Here is a 21,934-nt window from a genome sequence, read left to right on the forward strand (position 1 = left end):
GCTCTTAACTGTAGAGTAAATCAGCCCTAGACAACATGTAATGCATGAGGGTGGCTTGTTCCAATAAGACTCATTAAACAAGCAGTTAGGTTTGGCCCCCAAGCCATAATTGGCCAGAATCTGATATAGATGATCAATATAATAAGGTTTAGGAGCTGGTAGGCAGGCCAAAAGGACACCACCAGGTTCTTCACAACAGATAAATCCACAAGACATTTACAACCTGGGCAATAGTGTGAAGACTCTTAGGAATGGAGGGCACCCAAGAAAGAGAGGTTAGCATGACCAAAAGAATCAGGAAGATCTGTCCTTGAGGCTCTTTCAGAGACCAACAGACCCAGCGATGACTCTGCCAGCAGGTGCACCATCATGAGTGGAAGATGAAAACTCTGGCCCCTCAGTTCTAGGCAGGAAGAGCAGGGAGGTTCATGGAATCTTAGAGTTGGAAGGGAGCATGCAGGCTGGGTTGTGTCACCATCCCACGATGACTGAATCCCTCCATATGGAGGATGAGGGATTCTGTTCCCTGCCAGGCTTCCAGAGGGGGCTCAATTACCCAAAACAGAGGGGAGACTCTCCGGGATAATCTAACAAAAGATAGAACCAAGCAGGAGTTACCTGGTGGCTCAGTGGTTCAGGGATCCTGCATTATCACTGCTATGGCTCAGATTGCTGCTGTGGTGAGGGTTCGATCCTGGCCCTGGAATTTCTGCATGCTGTGAGAGCAGCCACAAAAAAAAAAAAAAAAAAAAAAAGAACCAGAAACCCTATTTGCTCACCATGAGCAAAGTGACATAGGAAATCCTCTCTTCTCCCCATTAAGCCCTTGAGAATCTGCACCCAAAGCATTTGGTCTGATGGAAACTGTCCTTTAGCCATGATTTTTATTGGATTTCAGGAGAGAAAAATTATTTTGATATGAAAAATACTTTAACTCACCTGGATAAGACTCTCTCTCCCCACATCACTTCAGATCTTGCCATTTACAAGATAACCACTTTGGTCATAGGTTATCTTGGTTTTTCTCCCTCCCAAGTACCTGCTTTAACCCTCGGAGGAATTAAAAGTTAATTGTATAACAAGCTGCCAAACTCATTTGAAGAAAAATGGATAAAAGCTAAGTTATTCAGATAAAGGAAAAAGTAGAGTTTCCTGGTGACCTAGAGGTTAAGGATCCTGCATTGTCATTGCTGTGGCATGGGCTCTGTCCTAGGCCTAGGAACTTCCAGGTGCCACAGGCATAGCCAAAAGAAAAAAGAAAGAAACAGGAAAAATATGTCCAGCAAAAGAGTATGTCCAGCAAGTCTGGAAAAACCACAGGGCCCCAGAAATTCTATAACTCACTGTGATCCAGATGGCCACGTATTTTATGTACAAATAGAAAAACAATTTTTCTGCTAGTATGATGTAAGAAAGAACCTCCAGGACCAAGTATTGTTTATCATTGAATTATCTTGCCAAGAGAAGTTGTACAGGGAGTTCCTGTGGTGGAAGGAACTGCAGGAGGTTAAGGATCCAGTGTTGTCTCCCCAGTGGCTCAGGTTGCTTCTGAGGTGCAGCTTCAGTCCCTGACCCAGGACTTCCACATGCCACTGGTGTGGCCCAAAAAAAGAAACCACAAGAGTGGTAGAGTTGTATAAAAGTGATAACAATGCTTTTTAAAAAAAACAACTTTGGGGGCTAAGAAGCCAAAAATTGATGGTATTTCCCAAATGTGGCCAAACAAGCTCCTCCCAGAGGCAGAAAAAACTCTCATTAAGCCAGAATGGTGGACAGAAGCTCATAGCTCTACTGCCCACCCCCTACCCCAGGTATGTATGAGGGTGAGGCAGAAGTGAAAACCCCCATCCCTCTAAGAAAACTCTGCCCAGCGCAGGTCACTCTGCCCAAAGGCCACGAACAGATGCCCAAATATCCTATGAAGTGGCCCAAAGAGCCTTTGGGGACCTGTAAGAGAGCTCCCTGGGGTGATTTGTCCCACCTTCACCAGAGCTTCCCCATCTCCTGCCCCCTTGAATGAGTAGGACAGGAGAATTAACCATACAGATTCTCACCACCAACATGGGGTTTCTTGGGAGCAGGCCCCCCAGGAAGGAAGGAGAAGGGCTTTGGGGAGCATGTCATAGCTGTTTTCCCACTGAGACCCCAAACTACCAGTAGCAGCTCTTGGGAGTATAAATCAGAGTTGAACGTAACTCTGAACACATATAAGCAATCATTAAAGAGAGAAGGAAAGTATGCATGGGGTTGGTGAGGAGATGGCTTTAGAGGGGGTACTGTCTTCAGCTTTATTTCCCTATTATCCCCATTTTTCCCTCTCTCCACTGTCTCCTCTGCAAATCTTTTTGTTTCCCCTCCCTCTGACCTCACCATCTCCCCTTCTCATTTTCATCTTCTCTCCCGCAACACTGATGAGCTCCACTGGCATTGCGAAATAGTTTTGTTCTACTTCATTTTTAAAGAGTCAGTCTTAAAACATCTCTCTAGTCTCTTTTATGATAATTGGAATAATCAAATATTCTACTTCTTGGTCAAACTTGAGAGTTTTCTAGGAAATAATCCATCTTCTTTAGCATTAAAATGTTGTTGTCATGCTATTACTCATAATGTTCTCATAGTAACTTCTACCTCTCCTGTATATGTGGCTGTGTCTCCTTTTTCATTTCTAATCTTACGTAATTTTGCTCTCTTTTCCCTCATCAGTTTTGTGAAGGGTTCATCCATATTATTGGTTTTGTCAAAGAAGCAGTTAGGAATTTATTTGTTCTTTTCTATTCATTTTGGTTTGTTTTCTTTTACTTATTTCTTATTCCTGTTTTTTTGTGATTTATTTAAATGTTCTTTTTTCCTAATGTTTTAAAATTGACATACAGTTCCTTTAATTTAGATCATTCTCCTTTGACAACAAAGGCATTTAAGGCTTTTAATTTCCCTCTGAGTACATCTTTAGCTGTGTACTTTAACTTTTGTATAAGTATTCTACTTCATCAGTTTCAAACGTTTATAATTTGTTTTTATTTCTCTTTAATGCTAGGGTTATTTAAGAATGCCTTTCTTAATTTCCAGTATTTGAAATTTTTGATATTTTCCAACTTTATTTTTTCTAATTTTTATTATAGTTAATTTATAATGTTCTGTCAATTTCTGCTGTACAGCAAAGTGACCCAGTTATACACATATATACATTCTTTTTCTCACATTATCCTCCATCATGTTTCATCACAAGTGATTAGATATAGTTCCCTGTGCTATACAGCAAGATCTCATTGCTTACACACTCCAAATGAAATAGTTTGCATCTACTATCCCCAAGCTCACAGTACCCCCACTCCCTCCCTCCCCACTTGGCAACTACAAGTCTATTCTCTATGTCCATGAGTTTGTTTCTTTACTGTGGATAGGTTCATTTGTGCCATATATTAGATTCTCAATATAAGTGATATCATATGTTATTTGTCTTTATCCTTCTGACTTACTTCACTTATATGAGAGTCTCATTCCATCCATGTTGCTGCAAATGGCATTATTTTGTTCTTATTTATGGCTCAATAGTATTCCATTGTGTATATGTACTACATCTTAATCTGTTCATCTGACAATGAACTCTTTCCATGTCTTGGCTATTGTGAATAATGCTGCAAAGAATATATGGGGGCATGTATCTTTGTGAATGAAAGTTTTGTCCGGATATATGCCCAGGAGTGGGATTGCTGGATCGTGTGGTAGTTTTATTGTTAGTTTTCTGAGGTACCTCCACACTGTTTTCCATAGTGGTTGTACTAATTTACATTCCTGCCAACAGTAAGGAGGTGGTTCCCTTTTCTTCACACCCTCACGATCTTTTGTTATTGTAGACTTACCAATGTTGGCCATCTGAACAGTGTGAAATGGTACCTCACTATAATTTTGATTTTCATTTCTCTAATAATTAGTGATGATGAGCATTTTTTCATATGCCTGTTGGTCAGCTGTATATTTTCTTTGGAGAAATGTTTATTTGGGTCTTCTGCCCATTTTTCATTTGGGTTGTTTCTCTTTTTTTGCTCTTGAGTTTTATGAGTTGTTAGTATGTTTTGGAGATTAAGTCTCAGAACTCTTTCTTGAGTATTTTGTTCTAATAATACATGAAAGAATATGATTGACATGTTCTCTGACCCTTTGCATATCCACAGAATTTCTTTCCATGGCAAGTAAATGGCATTTTGTCTGGGGGGTGGGTTCCTAGGCTGTAGCTTTTTCCTTTGGTTGCATATAGGTGTTTTCCCTTCCTTTTCTGGCTTTCAAGTGTTACAAATGAGAACTTTAATGTCAACCTAATTCTTTTTCCTTTGCAAATAACCTGTTCTTTCTTTATAGGACTTGTAAGTTTTTGTCTTTATCTTTGGAGTTCAGGAATGTTATGAAATTAACCCTAAGTCTGTGTCTTTTCTCATCAGTTCTGCCTTTAATCTACAAACTCAAATCTTTTTCAACTCAGCAACTGTTCTTCTAACATTTCTACAATTATTTCCTTTTTTCCCTCTTTTTTCTATATCTGGAACATCCATTATCCACATGTTAGGTCTCCTTAATCTGTGCTCCTAGCTCCTTATGTCCCTAACAATTTTTATAATTTGTGCTTTTGCCCTACTTTAAGGTAATTATTCCATTTGTTCTTCCAGGCCAGAGACTCAAATTCCAAGAGTAATTTTTCTTTCCTTCAATTCAGCAGATAAGCTGAATTTCAAAAATCATGTATTTAATTTCAGAAAATCTTTGGAATAGGAGCCAAAATTGAATACGTTTTTATATTTTTCTTTTGTTTTTATCTGTTTCCTCTTGCTCCAGAAATTGATGCAGCTTCTAGTAACTCATGGCTCCAAACTTCTTCCCACTCCCTTTTTTTTTTTTTTTTTGTCTTTTTAGGGCTGCACCTATGGTATATGGAGGTTCCCAGGCTAGGGGTCTAATCAGAGCTGTTGCCACCAGACCTATGCCAGAGCCACAGCAACACCAGATCCGAGCCACGTCTGCAGCCTACACCACAGCTCATGGCAACACCGATCCTTCACCCACTGAGCAAGGCCAGGGATCAAACTTGCAACCTCACAGTTCCTAGTCGGATTCGTTTCCACTGCACAATGACTGGAACACCATTCCCACTCCCTTTATTCCAGAACTTACACCCCTGTGTTAGTTGCCAGGAACACTTGAAAACTTTCATAATGCAGACCCCTAGAAACACAGACTTGTTACCATTTGTGATAACATTCACTCATTCATCCAGAAGACATTGTATGAGGAACTATTAAAATGTTACTCATTCCCCTGCTTGACAACAAACCAGGAAAAAATCAGACCAGTTCCTGCCCTCAAGGAATTCACTTTATGGGGATTTGCTTGGCCTGATCTAAAGAAGAGGATGTCACCACAGACTGCCAAAGCCACATAAGCTCACAGCACCAATTTCATGATTTTGATTGCTTTATTTTGTAGGTTAGTCTTCTGTTTAGGAAGAGTACGAAGCACGATTTTAAGGGTTTCAGGAAAGCTTCTGTTCATCTTCTCCTCTTGTCCTCTATCTTCCCATTACCTGCTGCCCAAATATTTCCAGTCATCCCTTCTGTTTAAGGCTTTGAACTTTTTAAAATGTAAACAGTCCTGGGAGGGTAACACAGCAAGCATGATCAATCATCTGCATCTTAGGTTGAAAGAGTCATTTCTGAGAATAGGTTGGTGGGGCAAGTACAAAGAAAAAAAGTGGGTAGCATATTTTGAGTCTTTGGCATGCTGAGATAGGGCCAGGCAGGGCGAATGAGGTCAAGAGCCCCTTTTGTTTCATCAGGAATGATGATGAAGCTCTCATATTTGTCTTGGAGAAGAGAAGAAATTCCTGGGGCCATGACTGTCTGCAGTATGAGGTAACATATGTAGAAGAAAAAATCAATGTACTTCACATTACTTCAGAATATAGAATACGGACTAATAGGTGAGAGTGGTAGGCAAACAGACATTGAAACAGTGGAGAGATGTGCTTTTTTAACAATGGGAGTTGCCTGAGAAATGGTTTTCCTGTGAGACTCTGAGTTTAGGAGCAGGGCTGGAGGCCTTTTGGAGATGTTTGCTGAGCATAGGGTAGACCAGATGACTGAGGCCACCCCTCTCTTCAAAATCCAAGCTTTTGTGATTCTATGGCCCTGAGTTCCTACAGAGGAGTAAAGAGGAGGTATCACTAAGGTGGCAAAAAGGTAAGAATATGAATATCAAAAATACCAAAAATACACCATTGCTACCTTTATAGCTTTTCCTAGAGCTTGAACATTTAGCCATTCAGTCTGTCTACCAAATGCTCAATATGGTTGCTTGTGTGGATGCAAGCTGAGGGGCCATCATTATTCAGCTGTGCCTTGTCCTTGACCTTCTCTCCATCACTCTCACCTTTCCAGGATTCTTCTTCTGGACAACCTTCTAAGATCTTCCCATGAAAAACTTGTCTTCCTGGCCTATGTCTGTGTCTACATCAAATCTGCATGCCCCAGTTTGTTTATGCTTTATATATGAGTCTGAGCTTTGTTTCCTTGGGTCATAAAAGTAGCCTGAGGACAACTAGAATCGAAAACCAGTTAGGAGCTGGCAATTTCAGTGAGGGTAAGATTTCCACTCAATAAACTGCAGTCTCATCTGGCAACTTTAAATGCATTCTCTTTTTAATGTGAGATTTTTCAACTTGCCTGGCTTGTCTACCTCTCACCATTCAAAGATAGAAGAATCCACGGGGAACACTTCCGTCCCTCATGAAACTAGAATGCCAAGGCCCCAAGGGGAGAGGCAGTGAGCATTGCTAGAAAAGTCCTTATTCTCTGTGAATTGATAAATTGGAGACACCTGCCCCTCCTACAGCTGCACAGCCTGCTAGAAGAGGATGCAGAAAAAGAAGTAACTCTCTGGAGAACTTCTAGCTTGGCTTTCATTTATTCCACAGGAACTCTAGACTTTTCCTCTGGAGAAAACTGACCCCCTCCCCCCAAGTTTGGCTTCTGGAGGTCAGTGCAGGCTCCTCCCTCTACAAAGTTGGAAATGCAGAGTTTAAGCCATGAGCTTTATGAAGAATTAGTTCTGAAGTGAGTTCTGACTGACCATGCCCTCCAGGAGATAATCTGTAGGCGCGGACAGATGGCTTGGGGGCCCCCAGTATCTGAGCTGCAGCCTTTGATAAGATCCATCAGGGACAAGAGTCCACCCTAGTCTCCTGCTTTCCAGGAGAACTTGATTCCGCTCCCTCCCCCCAAGTCTGATGTGTTTGACAGTTACTCACCATGATCCTAAGCATCACAGTTCCATTCAGCTCATGGAACGTGTGCAAACTTCCTGGATGGCTCTTCTCTGGCCATCACTTCCTGTCTTTTCAAACTGACTACATTTTGTACTTGGGTAGCACTTTCAGGGTGGTAGAAGCTTACAGGGCTGGGGCAGATGCACCACAGGCAGTTCAGGAGCCTTCAGGAGAGGCCAGAGCATGAAAACTAAAGATGGGCCTCCAGAATGGAGCCAGGAGACCAGCCAGCTGGGGGACAAGGAAAAGTTTATCCACAGGAGGCTACAGGCCCTTAATTTACAACACCAAAGGAAGGCTCCTCTGTGGGAAACTGATCTCTAGGCATCTCCCCACGCCTGCCTGGAATGTGGTGCCTGCTGGCTTTCTCCCCCATCACCCTGTTTGCTTTCCTGGTTCAGAAGGCCCTCCGTGATATGGACCCCTCTTTGGAAGTTCCAAAACACCTGGCACGGGGGAAGGGGGCCTTTGACGTCAGTAGGGCATTTGTCTACTCAGGTGTAGCTAATCTCCTCCATGTGAGGTTCTGTCTGTTTCTGAACCTGGGTAGCCACCTCACACCCTGCCACTGAGAGGGGTGGGGGGTTATGCATGTGCAGAGGGAGGTAAATCTAGAGTTGACGCTTGTCCCACCATACTCAAAAAGCCAAACAAAGTATGTTTGGACTGGGCCTCCTCCCCAGACTCCAGCCCACCAGATGCTGGCCCCCCCTCCAGCCCCATGGAACTTAAGAGGGCAGCTTTCCTAATATAGAGAGCTCAGACTCCCTTCTGGAGGCAGGGGGTAGATCATGCCCTTCTTGCTCTGAGAGGGTCCGCAGGAGCTAGTCAGCAGAAGTCAGAAGGAGGAAAGGTCTGAAAATTTCCACAAAACCTGAAAGACAGCATCTATTGTTGTGCTGTGCAGAAATATCCATCAAGGCACTGATGGCAGTACTGTTCTCCAGCCTATGCCCTGCCCGTGTGGGGAATTAAGGGAGTTTATTGAGCTTGGAAGGCAAATTGGCCCCTGAGGAGACAACACCTAGGTAATTGCTTTAAAGGCAAATACTGAGAATCCTAGGGAGAGGAGTAACTGGGAGGCAATGCCTGAGGGAGGACAGGGAAGTTTCTACCAGGCTGTCCAGGCTCTGCCTCTTTAAAGGAAACCTGCCTGATCAAACCAGGTTGGAGAACCATGGTAGCCCAAGCCAGTCTTCTCTGGGGAGTTTAGGAAGGCAGGGTGTGAGCAAGTTGCAGGAAGAGTGTCATCTTCCCTCTCCTTCTTCCTCCTTGGTACCCTTCCTCAAGTGGAGGACAACATGCACCTGGCATAGGGTTAGGAAATGCAAAGGGAATTTACAGAAAGCCAGCAAAACAATGAGCTGGAAGTGAAGGGGTTTGGGTCTAGGGAGAAGTCTAGCACCTGAGTTGAAGACACAGCCAGTTGGAAAGAAGCTTCTTCCCAAATCCCGGTGGTCTCAATTCCTCCAGCCCTGTGGAGCTCAGGTAAGATGTCCTGGGGGAGAGAAATGAATAAGGGAGGCCCCCTTAGCCAACAGGACCATCTTTCTGGCTTTGCAAAGGAAGAGAAAAAAGAAAAGCCTCCTTTTTTCTGTTCTTTTCTTCGGCTGAACTGCAGGAAGGTTGTCCTGGGGAAGGGGACCTTATTAAGAGCTCCAGAGAGGGTTCTGATCCTGGAAGCTCCAAGCTGAAAGAGCTCTTAAATAGTTACTGTCTAAACCACTTACTTTTTAGACAAGGAAACCACAGCTTGTCTAGGAACCTGTCCAAGTGATAAATGAGCCTGGACAAAAGCCCAGGTGTCCTAACTCACAACCCTGAGCTCTTCCTGCTCACCTGGTGAAGGATCCAGGTTAACGCATCAGCCCTCAAGTCTCCTGACACCTACCTTACCCCAGATGAGGCTTTCTATTATTGATCATCCTTTTCTGGATCCCTGTAACCCACACCTCTGACATCATTACGGTTCCCAAGGCAGCTCCAGGTTGAGATGAACTGTGGGATGCTTATGAGGTAGACTTGAAAACCTTCATCCCAGGAGTGCTTACCTGCTGTTTCCAGGGTGTAAGCACCTGGTCCAGGCACCTTGGCCTCTTTCCTCAGATCCCATACTCCTTCCACAGACATGCCAACAGCACTGGACCATCTCAGTATCCACAGACATCAACAACATCTTGACAGCCCAGCTTAAGAGCCCATCTCCTTAGTGGCCATCTCTTGCATAGCCATCTTAGATTACTTTAGACATGTTCTGTGTAGGTACAGAGGGTGGATATTTCTGGAAGACAGATAGCCATGCCATGAGAAACAACATTCCAGGACACTGACGTTATCTGATCAGAGAATGGACAATCTTGTAAGGTATGTGATCTCTTCAAAAACTGGCACCAAAGGATATAAGTCTTGCTGAACTTGCTGAATTTAGGCTATCCTGTGAGACTAGGAAATGCCCTTGGCCAAGCCTCTACCTGCTTCCCTGTACCCCTTCTCTCAAACTTGTATAGCATCCATATCCCCCTTAAAGTTAGAGGTGAAAAAAATAAGTTTATTCTCAAGTACCAGCTCTAACTATTGGTTGTTTGGAACTTTGTGTTAAGAAGTATTCTGATGCTGTATTGACACTTACTGGGAAAGAGTGCGATGATCTCTTGCAAAAAAAATAGCTATGTTTGTATAGATAATGCAAAGAAGGAATGGAGAGAATGAGGATATGGGGAAAATGGGTATGGAAATGTTGCTACAAGAGAAGAAGCTGGTATACAATGGCCCAGAATTTCCTTAGCCTTTCATTAGATCACAAATGTAATGGTCATGGGTTGGGGGGGGCTTTTTGTAATATTTGTTACTCTGCTTAAGATATGAAATATTAATTGATAATTTTTAAATAAAAAAGTCATAAGTCCACTGATAGCATTTGCAAAGACTCAGTTGTCTATAAAGCAACTATGTTGCAGGAGAGTAAAGAATTAAAACCAGGAGGTCAAAACCTGGCTCTATAACTGACTAGCTTTGTGGCCTCAAGGAAGCCACTTCTATTTGAACCTGTTTTCTTACACTAATGCCTAGACCCAAAGGTCACTTGATTATTGAAGATTGATAATTCCAAGTAGTTTCATTGGATTTGAAAGCATTCATTGGGTAATTTTCATGTGCATTGTAACTATCAGTTTAAAACTTCACCACAGCCCTAACTCCCAAAAGTGAAGTCTCAGAATACCTTCTGCAAAGAATGGAATGATCCATGTGGCCAAATAAACCAAAGATGGCCTCATGCAGGAAGGGAACACAAACTAGACTTTGAATAGTAGATAGAAATTACGTAAGAATAGACACAGAAGGCCAGAGGAATGGCCAGAATACCAAGGCAGGGTGTGTTCTGGGCAGGGGATGGATGAGCTGGATGATAAAATCGGCCATATTGTGGAACACCTGGAAGGTGGAGTTTGAGCATGGTTATACTCTTGGCAGTAAGGAGCCATGTAGGTTGTTGAGTCAGGGAGTGGTATGGTATATGGTCCAGCAGTTGAGGCACAGAAAGGATTGAAAGGGAGAGATCAATCAGGGAGATGGACAAGGCAGTCACACAATTCTGGAGGATGGGCTGGGTGTGAATAGGGGAGGGAGAGTGAAAACTCATCCTGGAAGAAGATGGGTCAGGGGTCACCCCAGTTACAGATGGGGCGCTGTGACCTTTGAACCTCATTCATGAGGTTTTCATAAGGTATCATAAGGTTAAATGAGCACCAACTCATTTATGCACATTAATGTCTTCTTCATGGAGTGAGCCAAAATATACCCAAAACAAAACAAAATCTAGGCCAGACCTCAGTCGAGAAGAGTCTAGAGTCTAGAGCATTTCCTATGAGGGAGAGGTCTCACTATCTCAGGGTTACGGTGACTCATATCCCAACTTCTTAAAAACTAAAGAACTGGCCACTTAAGAAGTTGGGGCTGCCAAATCATTACTCTCCAGTGTCCCACGGACCCGGCCTCCATCTTTATCCTTTTCTCTCACAACCCATCTCCCAGTCCAGGTATATTAGGAAGGCTCAGGAAGACTTTCAGGTTTTTCCTGACTCCCCAAAAGGAAAAGGAGCCACAGTTTAAAGAGAAATGGATTCTAGGACACCTAATAAGGCCATTATGTTCAAAACCAGAGTCGAATTGCTAGACCAAGAATAAATCCCTAAGAGGAAGGGAGGTTTAGGGAAATAAATCTTAGCCTGGAAGGTAAGAGACGGCATAGACCTAGTACTATATACACTTGACTCTGCAAATAGATGTTTGGCCTCCAGAACTCTAAGCCTTCATTTTCCCATCAGTGAGGAGGGGATGCTGGAGGAGGAACTAGATGAGAGAGCTGGACTGGATAACTGCAAAAGCCAATTCTAATGTTGAATGCCTCTGATGTTTTAGAGAATGATCTTTGAAAATGTCAACTAAACACAAGTTCATGGGAAAAAATACCACCCACAGCCATCTGTATCTCTCTCGTTCTCTCTCGTTCTCTCTCTCTCTCCTCTCTCTCTCTCTCTCTCACTCTCTCTCTCTCTCTCTCTCACACACACACACACGTACACACACACAGTAGCCTTGGCAAGTACACATCACAGTGCAAAGCTCAACTTCCACGTGGGAAAACATATGCCCAAATTATAGCCAAAGTGTTATCCTATAGAACTGGATGTAGGAAAAAATGTATACAAGTATCACTTCAAAAAAAGTCTTTCTGGCATAGTAGCTAGAAAATTGTCTTATGAGGTGTGGGTGCGTCCACAACAGTAAGTTGAAGGAGTAAGAGAGCTAGGGATCTGAGGAGGGATGACAAATGGATCTTGATGGTAGGTCCAGATGTTCTATATGTTCACATTACTAGTGAGAGATGGACAGTAGGTCCACCTCTAGGAGAGAGGAAAACCTGTTGAAAACCTGAGAACGACAGCTTGTAGAAAGTATATGGGTATAGACTTGTTTGAGTAAATGTTGATTTTCAGTAGGATAGACTACATCATTTTTCCTCTTCTGAAAGTGTTGTAAACGATTTGGGTTTTTTTTTTCCCCCACAAAGAAACTGCAAATGAGCTTCAAAATTGTATTTGACAGGTGGAATCCTCTGTAGAATTCTTTTTACCCCTGATATTTGAATGGTCAGCATTTTCTGTACATTAGTGGTCAGTAGAAGCATGGGTACTCTGGAATACAACAGTCAAGAAAAAAAAAAAAAAAAAAAGGTGTTTCTGAACAAATCACTATGGACCATAACTGTTCTTTCCTCCTCTGAGTCAATGGGAGGAGAGCATTGCTGGACTCTTGCCTGTGAAAACATGGGGTAGAGGCAATCCTCAAGGGCAGGGACCATGCCCCTGAAATGGTGCTGAACGGCCCCCGTGAGAAGCTACATGCCCTGGGACACTTAAAAGGCTTGTTAGAGAAGGCGGGAGCAGTGGTCCCTACAACAGGTGGGCATGCCAAGGAGTTACTCAGCTGCTAAGGTTTACCAGCAGGTTATCGAGGACAGAGCCTCCCCGCCCAGGTGCTACAGCAAAGCCCTGGGCCCTCAAAGCAGACAGAGGGGGCCCTGGTGTGGCCACATTCCCCAGGCCCAGGCCATAAACATCATCATCTATTTACTGCACCATGCCACACAATACCATTTCCTGTATGGGCTACGATGTTGGCAGGAGGGAGTTAGAAAGAACCCCTTAAAGTGAGTTATTGTTAATATAAACTATATATTATAATTAATATATAAGGTTAATGTTATAATAATTATATATTATATGCTATATAGTATATAATATATATTTATTATATATTTTATATATATACATATATTAGCTCTAGAACACTAGCCTCCTCCCCAAGAAGCTTTGGGGTTTGTGGCCACCTGGTGGAATCTCTTGGTATCCAAAAAAAATTACATCAAGCAAGATCTCTATCTTCCGTGGCCTGTTCTCTCCTTTCTCATGAACTGTGTTCTTCTGTCACTTCCAAAGGGTTTCTGGATTTCTAGCTGGTTTGTCCTAAATGGCCGATCACCAGCTATAAACTTCCCTACATTTATCCAAGTAATGCTGGAAATAATCAGCTCTTGCCCTACAACTTCCAAATCCAACACACCTCAGCTATTATCCTTGTTAACCTGTGAAATCTCAATTTTATCTCAGTATTTATCAAGTGTTTAACATTTATAAGGAGCTATGTTGTTTTTTAAAATAGTGCATACTCTGATACAGCCAGTAATTGTTCATTATACCACTGAGAAATTAAAATGTGTAGGAATTAGCCCTCATTCATGTATTCAACAAATATTTCCAAGTATCCATAATATACCAGGCTCACACTAGGTGCTGGGGGTGCACAGATAAACTGCTAGAATCCGGGCTGTGGAGGATTTCACCCTCCTGTGAACGTGGCAGACAGGAGTAGGACGTAGGAGTGGGTGCTGAGAGGTGTAAAATGCCAGGCCTGCCCTGGCCTAAGGACCTGCTCTGCCTGGAGCACAAGCCTTGCAAGGACATAGCCTCCCAGGGAAATCCCTGATATAAGCCCTGCAAAATTATTTTCCCCAGTATTTTTTTTTTTTTTTTTTTTGTGGCCACACCGAGGGAATACGGAAGTTCCCAGGCCAGGAATGGAATCCGAGCCACTACTGCAACCCACACCACAGCTGCAGTAATGCTTAAGATCCTTTGAATCCACTGTGCTGGGCAGGAATCAAACCTGAGCCTGCACAGCAACCCAAGCCACTGCGGTCAAATTCTTAACCCACTGTGTCATAGCAGGAACTTCTCCCCAGCACTTTGCAAGCATTAGTCTCATCTTCACAACAGTATGAGAAAGAACTAGTAGGTACCCTCTGGAATATCTGTCATCATTCTATAGGGTTGGGTTTGCAAGATTAGCCCTACGGAGTCTGTGCATTTTCTTATGAGCTCCTGGCTTGCCATGGGAGAAACTGTCAATGAAATCCCATGACGTGAAAAATGCAGGGGGAGTTCCTGTCATGGCACAGTGGTTAACGAATCCGACTAGGAACCATGAGGTTGCGGGTTCGGTCCCTGCCCTTGCTCAGTGGGTTGACGATCCGGCGTTGCCGTGAGCTGTGGTGTAGGTTGCAGACGCGGCTCGGATCCCGCTTGCTGTGGCTCTGGCGTAGGCTGGTGGCTGCAGCTCCAATTGGACCCCTAGCCTGGGAACCTCCATATGCCGCGGAGCGGCCCAAGAAACAAGAAATAGCAACAACAACAACAACAACAACAAAAAGACAAAAAAAAAAAAAAAAAAGAAAAATGCATGGAAGAAACAAGTAATGATGGTTCCTGGCCAGTGTTATCCTTGTTTTCTTTTTTCCCATCGCACGAATGGATCATTTATTTCTAGAACACTTGATAGATATGTTCATCATATTCTTGAAATTGCCTTTATCCATTAGGAACGTTCTGAGAATTTGTCCCCAAGGTAGCGGTAAATTGCCATCACCTTAGCTTAGTATTTTTCCCAGCCTCAGGAAATCTGCTACTTTATCTCCAATCTTCTTCATGACATCTGTTCCCACCTATCATTCTCAGGTCTTTGTGGGCCCATCTGGAAGGGGAGGCCCCCCATCCGGCAGCCCTCCCTGAGGGGTCTGCAGCCCAGCCCTCCAGTCCTACCCACGGAAGACCCAGAAACAACACTATGTCAGACCACATTTGGGGCCAGCTCCCCAACTCACCCCAAATAGGAAAAAAAAATGTCTTCAAGGAAAAGAAAGATACTTTTCATTTTTGGTTTAACAGCTCGGACGTCAAAGCTGGGAGCAATAGTAACACATGCACCACCTCCCCCATCTTTCCTGGGTTCTGAGAAGGCAGGAGAGTCTGAGGGCTAAGAGCTAAGGTTCAGGAAAGAGAAGCCAGGTCTTCCGCGGCCATCTGCAGAGCAGCAAATCAGGAGTCAGGAGATCCAGGTAAAACTCTTGGCTGTGCTGTAATTAGTAAGATAGGTGACTTGGAGGTTGACCTCTCTAGACACAGGAGCTATGCTCTGATTCTGAACATCCGTGCAATTCTGAGTCTATGGTGATAACTAAGGTCAAAACATTTCTCTGCACAGAGGGTGGCTGGGGTGGCTAGCACTTGGCATATGAGGAACGAGAAGCAATGGGCCAGTAGATGTGCCCTCCCAGCCTAGCAGATGTTCACTGAGGACCGGCTGTGGGAGAATGCTTGCTTTGCTAGATGACACAATGTTAACCTCCTTGGTCCTCACCCCCTGCCCAGAACCTATCAGCAGAGGTGCCCTAGGGCAGGTTGACAATACACATGTCCCTAAAGTGCAGGGTCAAGGGGACATCTCCAGCCTCAGGAGTTATGGTTCCACGGACAGGATGGTGAATGAAACAGGAACTTCTTTCCTATCCCCAGCCTAGAGGAAAGGGGCATGGTCACATGTTTTAGCTTTCAATCTGAGAGTATAGACAAAACCCCTTTCCTTGTTCATGTATGTCCCACATACCATGGTTGTTGGTCCTGCTATCTTCTCAGCTTTGCTAAGGTCATGAGCAATGGGATGCAGACCAGTTCTTTCCAACTTTAAATACACCTAAGTCAGCTGGGGAGCTTGTTTAAAAAAAAAAAAAAAAAGCAGGAGTTCTTTGTGGCAGAGCAAGTTAAGGACCCGGAATTAAACTGCAGCAGCTCCAGTGGTTGCAGTGACTCTTGTAACTACAGTGGCTCAGGTTTGATCCCTGGCCAGGAACTTCCACATGCCACAGATGCAGCCAAAAAATAAAACAAAAAACAAAGAACCTTATTCCAATTTGGTGGATCTGAGATCGTACCTGAGAGTCTGCCTTTCTAACGAGCCCCCTCAGATGTCCTGATGTCTGTGAAGCTGATCCGCAAACCAGACTCTGAGCAGCAAAGATACAGAGAAAGGACTGAAGGCTGAGAGCCACATGTTCACTGTTTGCAGGATGCTTCTGAAGTCATCTGAGCCTCAATTTTCCATCTTTGGGAGATAACAATGGCCAGGCGAGTTAACATAGAGAGTGTGCAAATGTAGTAACAGTGTGAAAGTTTTCTGCCATCCCAGGCAGCCACTCGATCATCTAAGCTTAGAGTTCACTGGAACCCAAGCAGAAAGTGTCAAAACTGCATAACTTGGGGACCACCAAGTACTCCAATTAATCAGCATGGGGGGTAGGGCATGGGGCATGCATCGTAACACGCTGTCGGTGATCTGAAGCTGTTGAGTCTCAGACCCCACTTTGAGCAGACCTATCCCAAGTAATAAGCTACCCTGCTCCCCCATGGGTGAAAATCTAAGATGATAAGATAGAGTATAGGGTTTTTTGTCACTGATCACAACTCTAGGACCCTTGCCGCCCCACAGAGGAAACCAATGTGAACAGAAATCACCTGGAAAATCTTGTTGAACTACCGATTCTGATTCCAACAGCCTAAGTTGAAGACGATATTCTGCAGTTCTAACAAGTTCCCAGAGGAAGCTGATGCTGCAGTTTGAGCAGCAAGAACCTTGATGGAAGGCTCGGAGCCCAAACTTCATGTTAGGGCTGTTTTTCAACACCGTGAGCATTAAAAACTTTAATATTCAAAATTTATCTGGGCTAGGGTCAGGCATCTTTTAAGCACCGGGGTGATTTCTAATGTGCAGCAAGAACTGAGGACCACCCCACCTCACCCCTCACACACACTCACATCCTGCTGAGGATGGAGACCAGGGCACCGGTTGAGAGACAGGACCAGACTGGCGGTGTGCTCAAGTCCACCATCCATGCCAGTCCAAGGCCGCTGAAAGAGGTCTTAGAGCAATGCCTTGCTGGAGCCAAAGGCAGGCTGGCCCATCCATCTCTTGACTCTGACAGGTGTCTGTGATGAGACCCCATTGAGGAAAGGACACACAGGTTTTAATGCAGGGAATGAAAAGAGGCATTTTTTCCACAATCACCCCTGCAGCTCAGACCACACTGCTCCTCCCAGCTCTGCCCATGATTTCCCCACGCTCTCTGCTTGCTTCTGGGGTGGTGGGGGGGTGGACCAGGGTGGAACACTGACCTGTCTCGTTTTGCCCCTGACCAGGCAGTGCTGGGGGGCAGCCACCCACGACGAGCCCAAAGGCCAGTGAGAGCTCAGAGGTTGTGCTCCCCAAGCCTAGGAACGTGTTCCACATCGAGTGGTCATCCATTCGCAGGAGCAAAGGTGTGCACCCCCCACCCCCACCCCGCAAGGTTCTTGATCTACTCATCTCTAAAATGGGGACAATGGCAGCACCTACATCACAGGGCAGTGGGAGAGCCATGAGGGTGAGGCTCATTCTTGTCACCCCCAAACTCTGACCACAGCCGCAGGTCCCAGAGTCTAGACCCCACCCCCAGGTGGTAGAGACTGGAGGCACAGGCTCCGCTGGTCTAGGACAGAGGGTCACCAACTTGACTGCACATGGGAATTACCTGCATCCCAGAGATGCTAATTCATCAGAAGGAGGGGGAAGCCTGGACGGCGAAAGGAGTTTTAAAATCTCTCAGTGCAGTTCTAAGGTGCTGCCAACCACTGGGCCTGACACTAGAGAAAGAGTTTTGGCCTGCAGCAGTGGTGGGGGTGATGAGGGAACAGGTAGAGAGCCCTGGAGGGGAGGGGGCTCCAAAGGCCAAGAGGAAGGTCCAGGGGACAGCCAAAGCGGAGCAGGCAGGGAAGCCAGAAGCTAGGATTTGGATGCTGAGGGCATGTTGTGGCAAACAGGGAGGAGCCAGCAGTGGGAGGGATGGTAGGAGCTCCCCAATCAGATGCAAAATGGGAGCAGCCTCATGAAAAGCCAGCACAGAGGAGCAATCTAACTGTGCCCCCAGAGAGGGGATACAACTTGCCCGGAGTCACACAGCAGGTAAGGGCATGGCAGGCGATAAAACTGGTTTCTGGGTGAGTGTCCTTTTCACAACAGCACATCCTCCCCAGAAATGTGTAACTTTCTTGCCCCAGTTCATCTGAACCTCATTGTTTCATACCCAAAATAGCCAGACCAGAGATAATGGCCTGGGGTGGTCTGGGAAAACCTCATACAGGGTTGAGAGTGCACTGAGATAAATCAAGGGCCCCTTTTAGCCCAGGAGCTTGTATTCAATAGGAGCCACAGGGCATCATGAGGAAGAGAGTGTAGTTTGCCTCAAAGGGTTAACAACAAGGTCCTTGCAATATCCTCTCATAAGAATGGTTGGGGGTGGGAAGTGGAGAGGCTCTAGCAGAAAGCCTCTCACACAGCAGCAGGTTGGTGGAAGCTTCCCAAGAGCTGGCACCTCAGACAGAAGCAGAGGATCCATCAGGATATCACACACACTGGCCTCAGTCTAGAGAAATCCTCTTTGCTTCCTACTCTTCCTTTCAAAGCTTCCTTAATTTGTTTCTGCTGCATAGTAGAACTTCCCAAACACAGTGGTATTTGCAGTCCATGCTCCTTCAAAAGTGGGAGCACAGCACCCTTGGTGCATCTCCTCTAGCGCTTAGGTGGCCTGAAATCTCATGAATGCAGACAGAAAGGCCAATTGTCTGAAGACACTAGGTGTTCCACCCCCAGACTGCCATTCTCACACTTGACCACAAGAGGGAACCAGAGCATCAACACTGAAACTTCCAAGGGTTTTCTTTCATAAGAGACAAAAAAAAACCCTCTACAGAAATGTATCATTTTTACAAATAAATTATCCCATAATAATGAAAAATATGGCCAGAGGCATTTAATAAAAATTTTCTAGAATTACAAATACATGCTAAAATCTGTTTCAAGTAACACCATGAATATCACTTGTCTTAGTCCAAACATCAGCTGCTGCTAAAATATCTAAAATTCCAAGACACACATCCTAACTAAAAAGACCAAAACAGCCGAGGTTGTCCAGTTGGGAAGAGTCAAAACCGAATGCAAACACAGACCTCGCAGGGTTCAGCAGCTTTATGAGCAAGAACGCCTTCCAATCATTGTGTCGTGTGGGAAAATAACCCTGGGTTCAGGGGTCATGGGCCACTCACTGTTTCCGCATATAAAAAAATAAAGGGGTGGAGCAAACTCAGAGCCTCTTAACTAACGGTCAGTTGAGTTTCTGAACTCCTAAATCCCTGAAAAATGTCCCGCTTACATGAGGATGTGCATTTTTCCTCCAAAGAGCTTGCCCAGATAGATGTGCGCGGTAGTGGATGTGGGGACCTCCGTGCGGCAGGCGAGGTGGCTGGGGTGTCCTCAGTGCGGTAGGCAGTGCTAAATATTCTAACTCAAGCCTTGTGGGAAATTTGCTGCAAAGGTCCCAGGGTAGAAGACCTTCCTGATGATGTTCTCTCCTTCCAATGCCAGTGTTTGGAAAAGGTGAACACCAGGAGAGGCACACCAAACACCCTTCTCCCCATCAGTACTGGAAGCCCGAGGTCGAGTTGCTGGTGAGTAAAGAGTGGCCCAAACCAGAGCCGTGACCACATCCCTGAGCCCGAAGCAGAATAGAGAGATGAGTTCCGAAAAAGACATCCTTTGATTTAGACAAACTTTTCTTGAATTCTTATTTCCAGAAACATAATTATATGGGATAAAAATGTCTATTTTTCAGTTTATAAAGTTTCATGTTTCTTTTATTAGAATTATTTCTTATCTATCTTCCTCTGAATACAGCATTTAAGCATTTAGGAAGTAAGTTGGTGCCAATTTGCAAAACAGAATCATTTTGTGTTTAATTTTATGGACAGTTAAATTTTAAAGACTTGGTGCCAGGTTTGAGGGCATACTTTCCTCTAGAAAGAGTGTAGTATAGTAGAAGTAATGTGTTTTTTTTGTTGTTTGTTTGGTTGGGGGTTTTTTGTCTTTTTTTTTTTTTTTTTCGGCCATTTCTTGGGCTGCTCCCGCAGCATATGAAGGTTCCCAGGCTAGGGGTCGAATCGGAGCTGTAGCTACCCAGCCTATGCCAGAGCCCCAGCAATGGCAGATCCAAGCAGCTTCTGCGACCTACACCATAGCTCACAGCAACGCCGAATCCTTAACCCACTGAGCAAGGCCAGGGATCGAACCCGCAACCTCGTGGTTCCTAGTCGGATTCGTTAACCACTGAGCCAGGACAGGAATTCCCAGAAGTAATGCTTCTTTAGAAAGAAAGAAAGAAAGAAAGAAAGAAAGAAAGAAAGAAAGAAAGAAAGAAAGAAAGAAAGAGAAGAGAGAAGAGAGAGAAAGAAGAGAAGGAAGGAAGGAGGGAAGGAAGGAAGGAAGGAAGAAGAAAGAGGAAGGAAGGAAGGAAGGAAGGAAGGAAGAAAGGAAGAAAGAAAAAGAAAGAGAGGAAAAAGAATCTAAAGATTTATGGGAAAATCTAAATTCTGTCCTTTGACATTGACCTTTACAAATGAGAACCTCTCCATCTATGCCTAAGACCTCATCCCCAGAGTGAGATTACAGATGTTGTCTTATTATACTACAGCCATGGGGGATTGGTTCCAAACCCCCACAGGTACCAAAATATGTGGATGCTCAAGTCGTTTATATATAACCTATGCACATCCTCTGGTATACTTTAAATCATCATCATATTTTAAGATTACTTACCATACCTAATACAATGTAAATGCCATGTAAAAAGGTGCCAGTGTGCACCAAATTCAAGGTTTGCTTTTTGGAATTTTCTGAAATTTTTTTCCTAATATTTTTAACCTACAGTTGGTTGAATTCACGGCTGTACAATGACTGTACAAGGTTGTTGCCCATATTAAATAAAGTAACATATCAACAAAACAAAGGATATTCTAGTCTACAGAAACAGAGATGATTAAATAGTGATTTCACTAAATGCCAGATGAAAACTTAGCTTGTCCCCCAAGCAAGCACTCTGTCACTCCTCCCGGTGAAGAGTTCAGAATGTGGCCCATCTCTTGTCCCTGTGCAGGATCTGGACACCATGGAGGAGAGCTCTGAAATAAAGGTGGGAACAGGCATCTCCAAGACTTCCCGGATTCAGAGTTTCCTGGCTGCCAATGGGAAGAGGGTCCGCAAAGCCCTCGGCTACATCACTGGAGAGATGAAGGAGTTTGGAGAGAGACTTAGAGGTAAAGCTTCCAGGAGCTCAGCCCCTCTTCCTTCCCCTGTAAAGGTCCCCCTCCTGTTGTCTCCTAGGAAACATGCTGCACGGATCTCTGTAGATGTGTCTGAGTCCCACTTCCACAGTCTCGCAGAGGAGATGGGAGTTTCTCCCTTATGACAGTCATTGGGATGTTAATGCCAATATGTGTAGCTGTGCAAGCTCAAATTTCTGAACCAAACAGCCATGATCTCTCAAATAGCCCCTCAGAATGTTGCATGTTAGGCCTGAGATTCTAGAAAAACACTTGCCCTAGTGATGGCTGCCAGGAGAGCTGTGTCTAATCTTCCTATAGTTTCCTGCTAGCCATCTGCCAGAGCTCAGGCCATGGGTTTGATGCCCACTATGCTGCAGTTTTCTTTCTAGATCCTTCTTGAAAATTCAGGCCATTCACGGGGGTGAGGGAGCATGGGTTGAGGAACAATGAGCTAAAGCCCACAGCCAGCTCGAAATGGAGCGGAAGGGTTTTCTGGGCAGCCAGTCACCCTCTTGTGTCCCTAGTTTACCCTCCTCTGTGG

At 44.6% G+C, this 21,934-nt stretch overlaps 1 protein-coding gene across 1 annotated transcript in view; it reads left to right on the forward strand.

Annotated features, from left to right (window-relative positions):
* The window catches only part of SLC14A2 (solute carrier family 14 member 2), a 483,794-nt gene that overhangs the window by 447,770 nt on the left and 14,090 nt on the right, over window positions 1–21,934 (forward strand). Inside the window, 3 exon segments of the mRNA XM_021092457.1 lie at window positions 17,401–17,520; window positions 19,661–19,743; window positions 21,225–21,384. Of these exon segments, the coding sequence (XP_020948116.1) occupies window positions 17,401–17,520; window positions 19,661–19,743; window positions 21,225–21,384 (363 nt within the window).

Source organism: Sus scrofa, chromosome 1, assembly GCF_000003025.6.
Source record: "Sus scrofa isolate TJ Tabasco breed Duroc chromosome 1, Sscrofa11.1, whole genome shotgun sequence".
NCBI classification, from domain to species: domain Eukaryota; kingdom Metazoa; phylum Chordata; class Mammalia; order Artiodactyla; family Suidae; genus Sus; species Sus scrofa.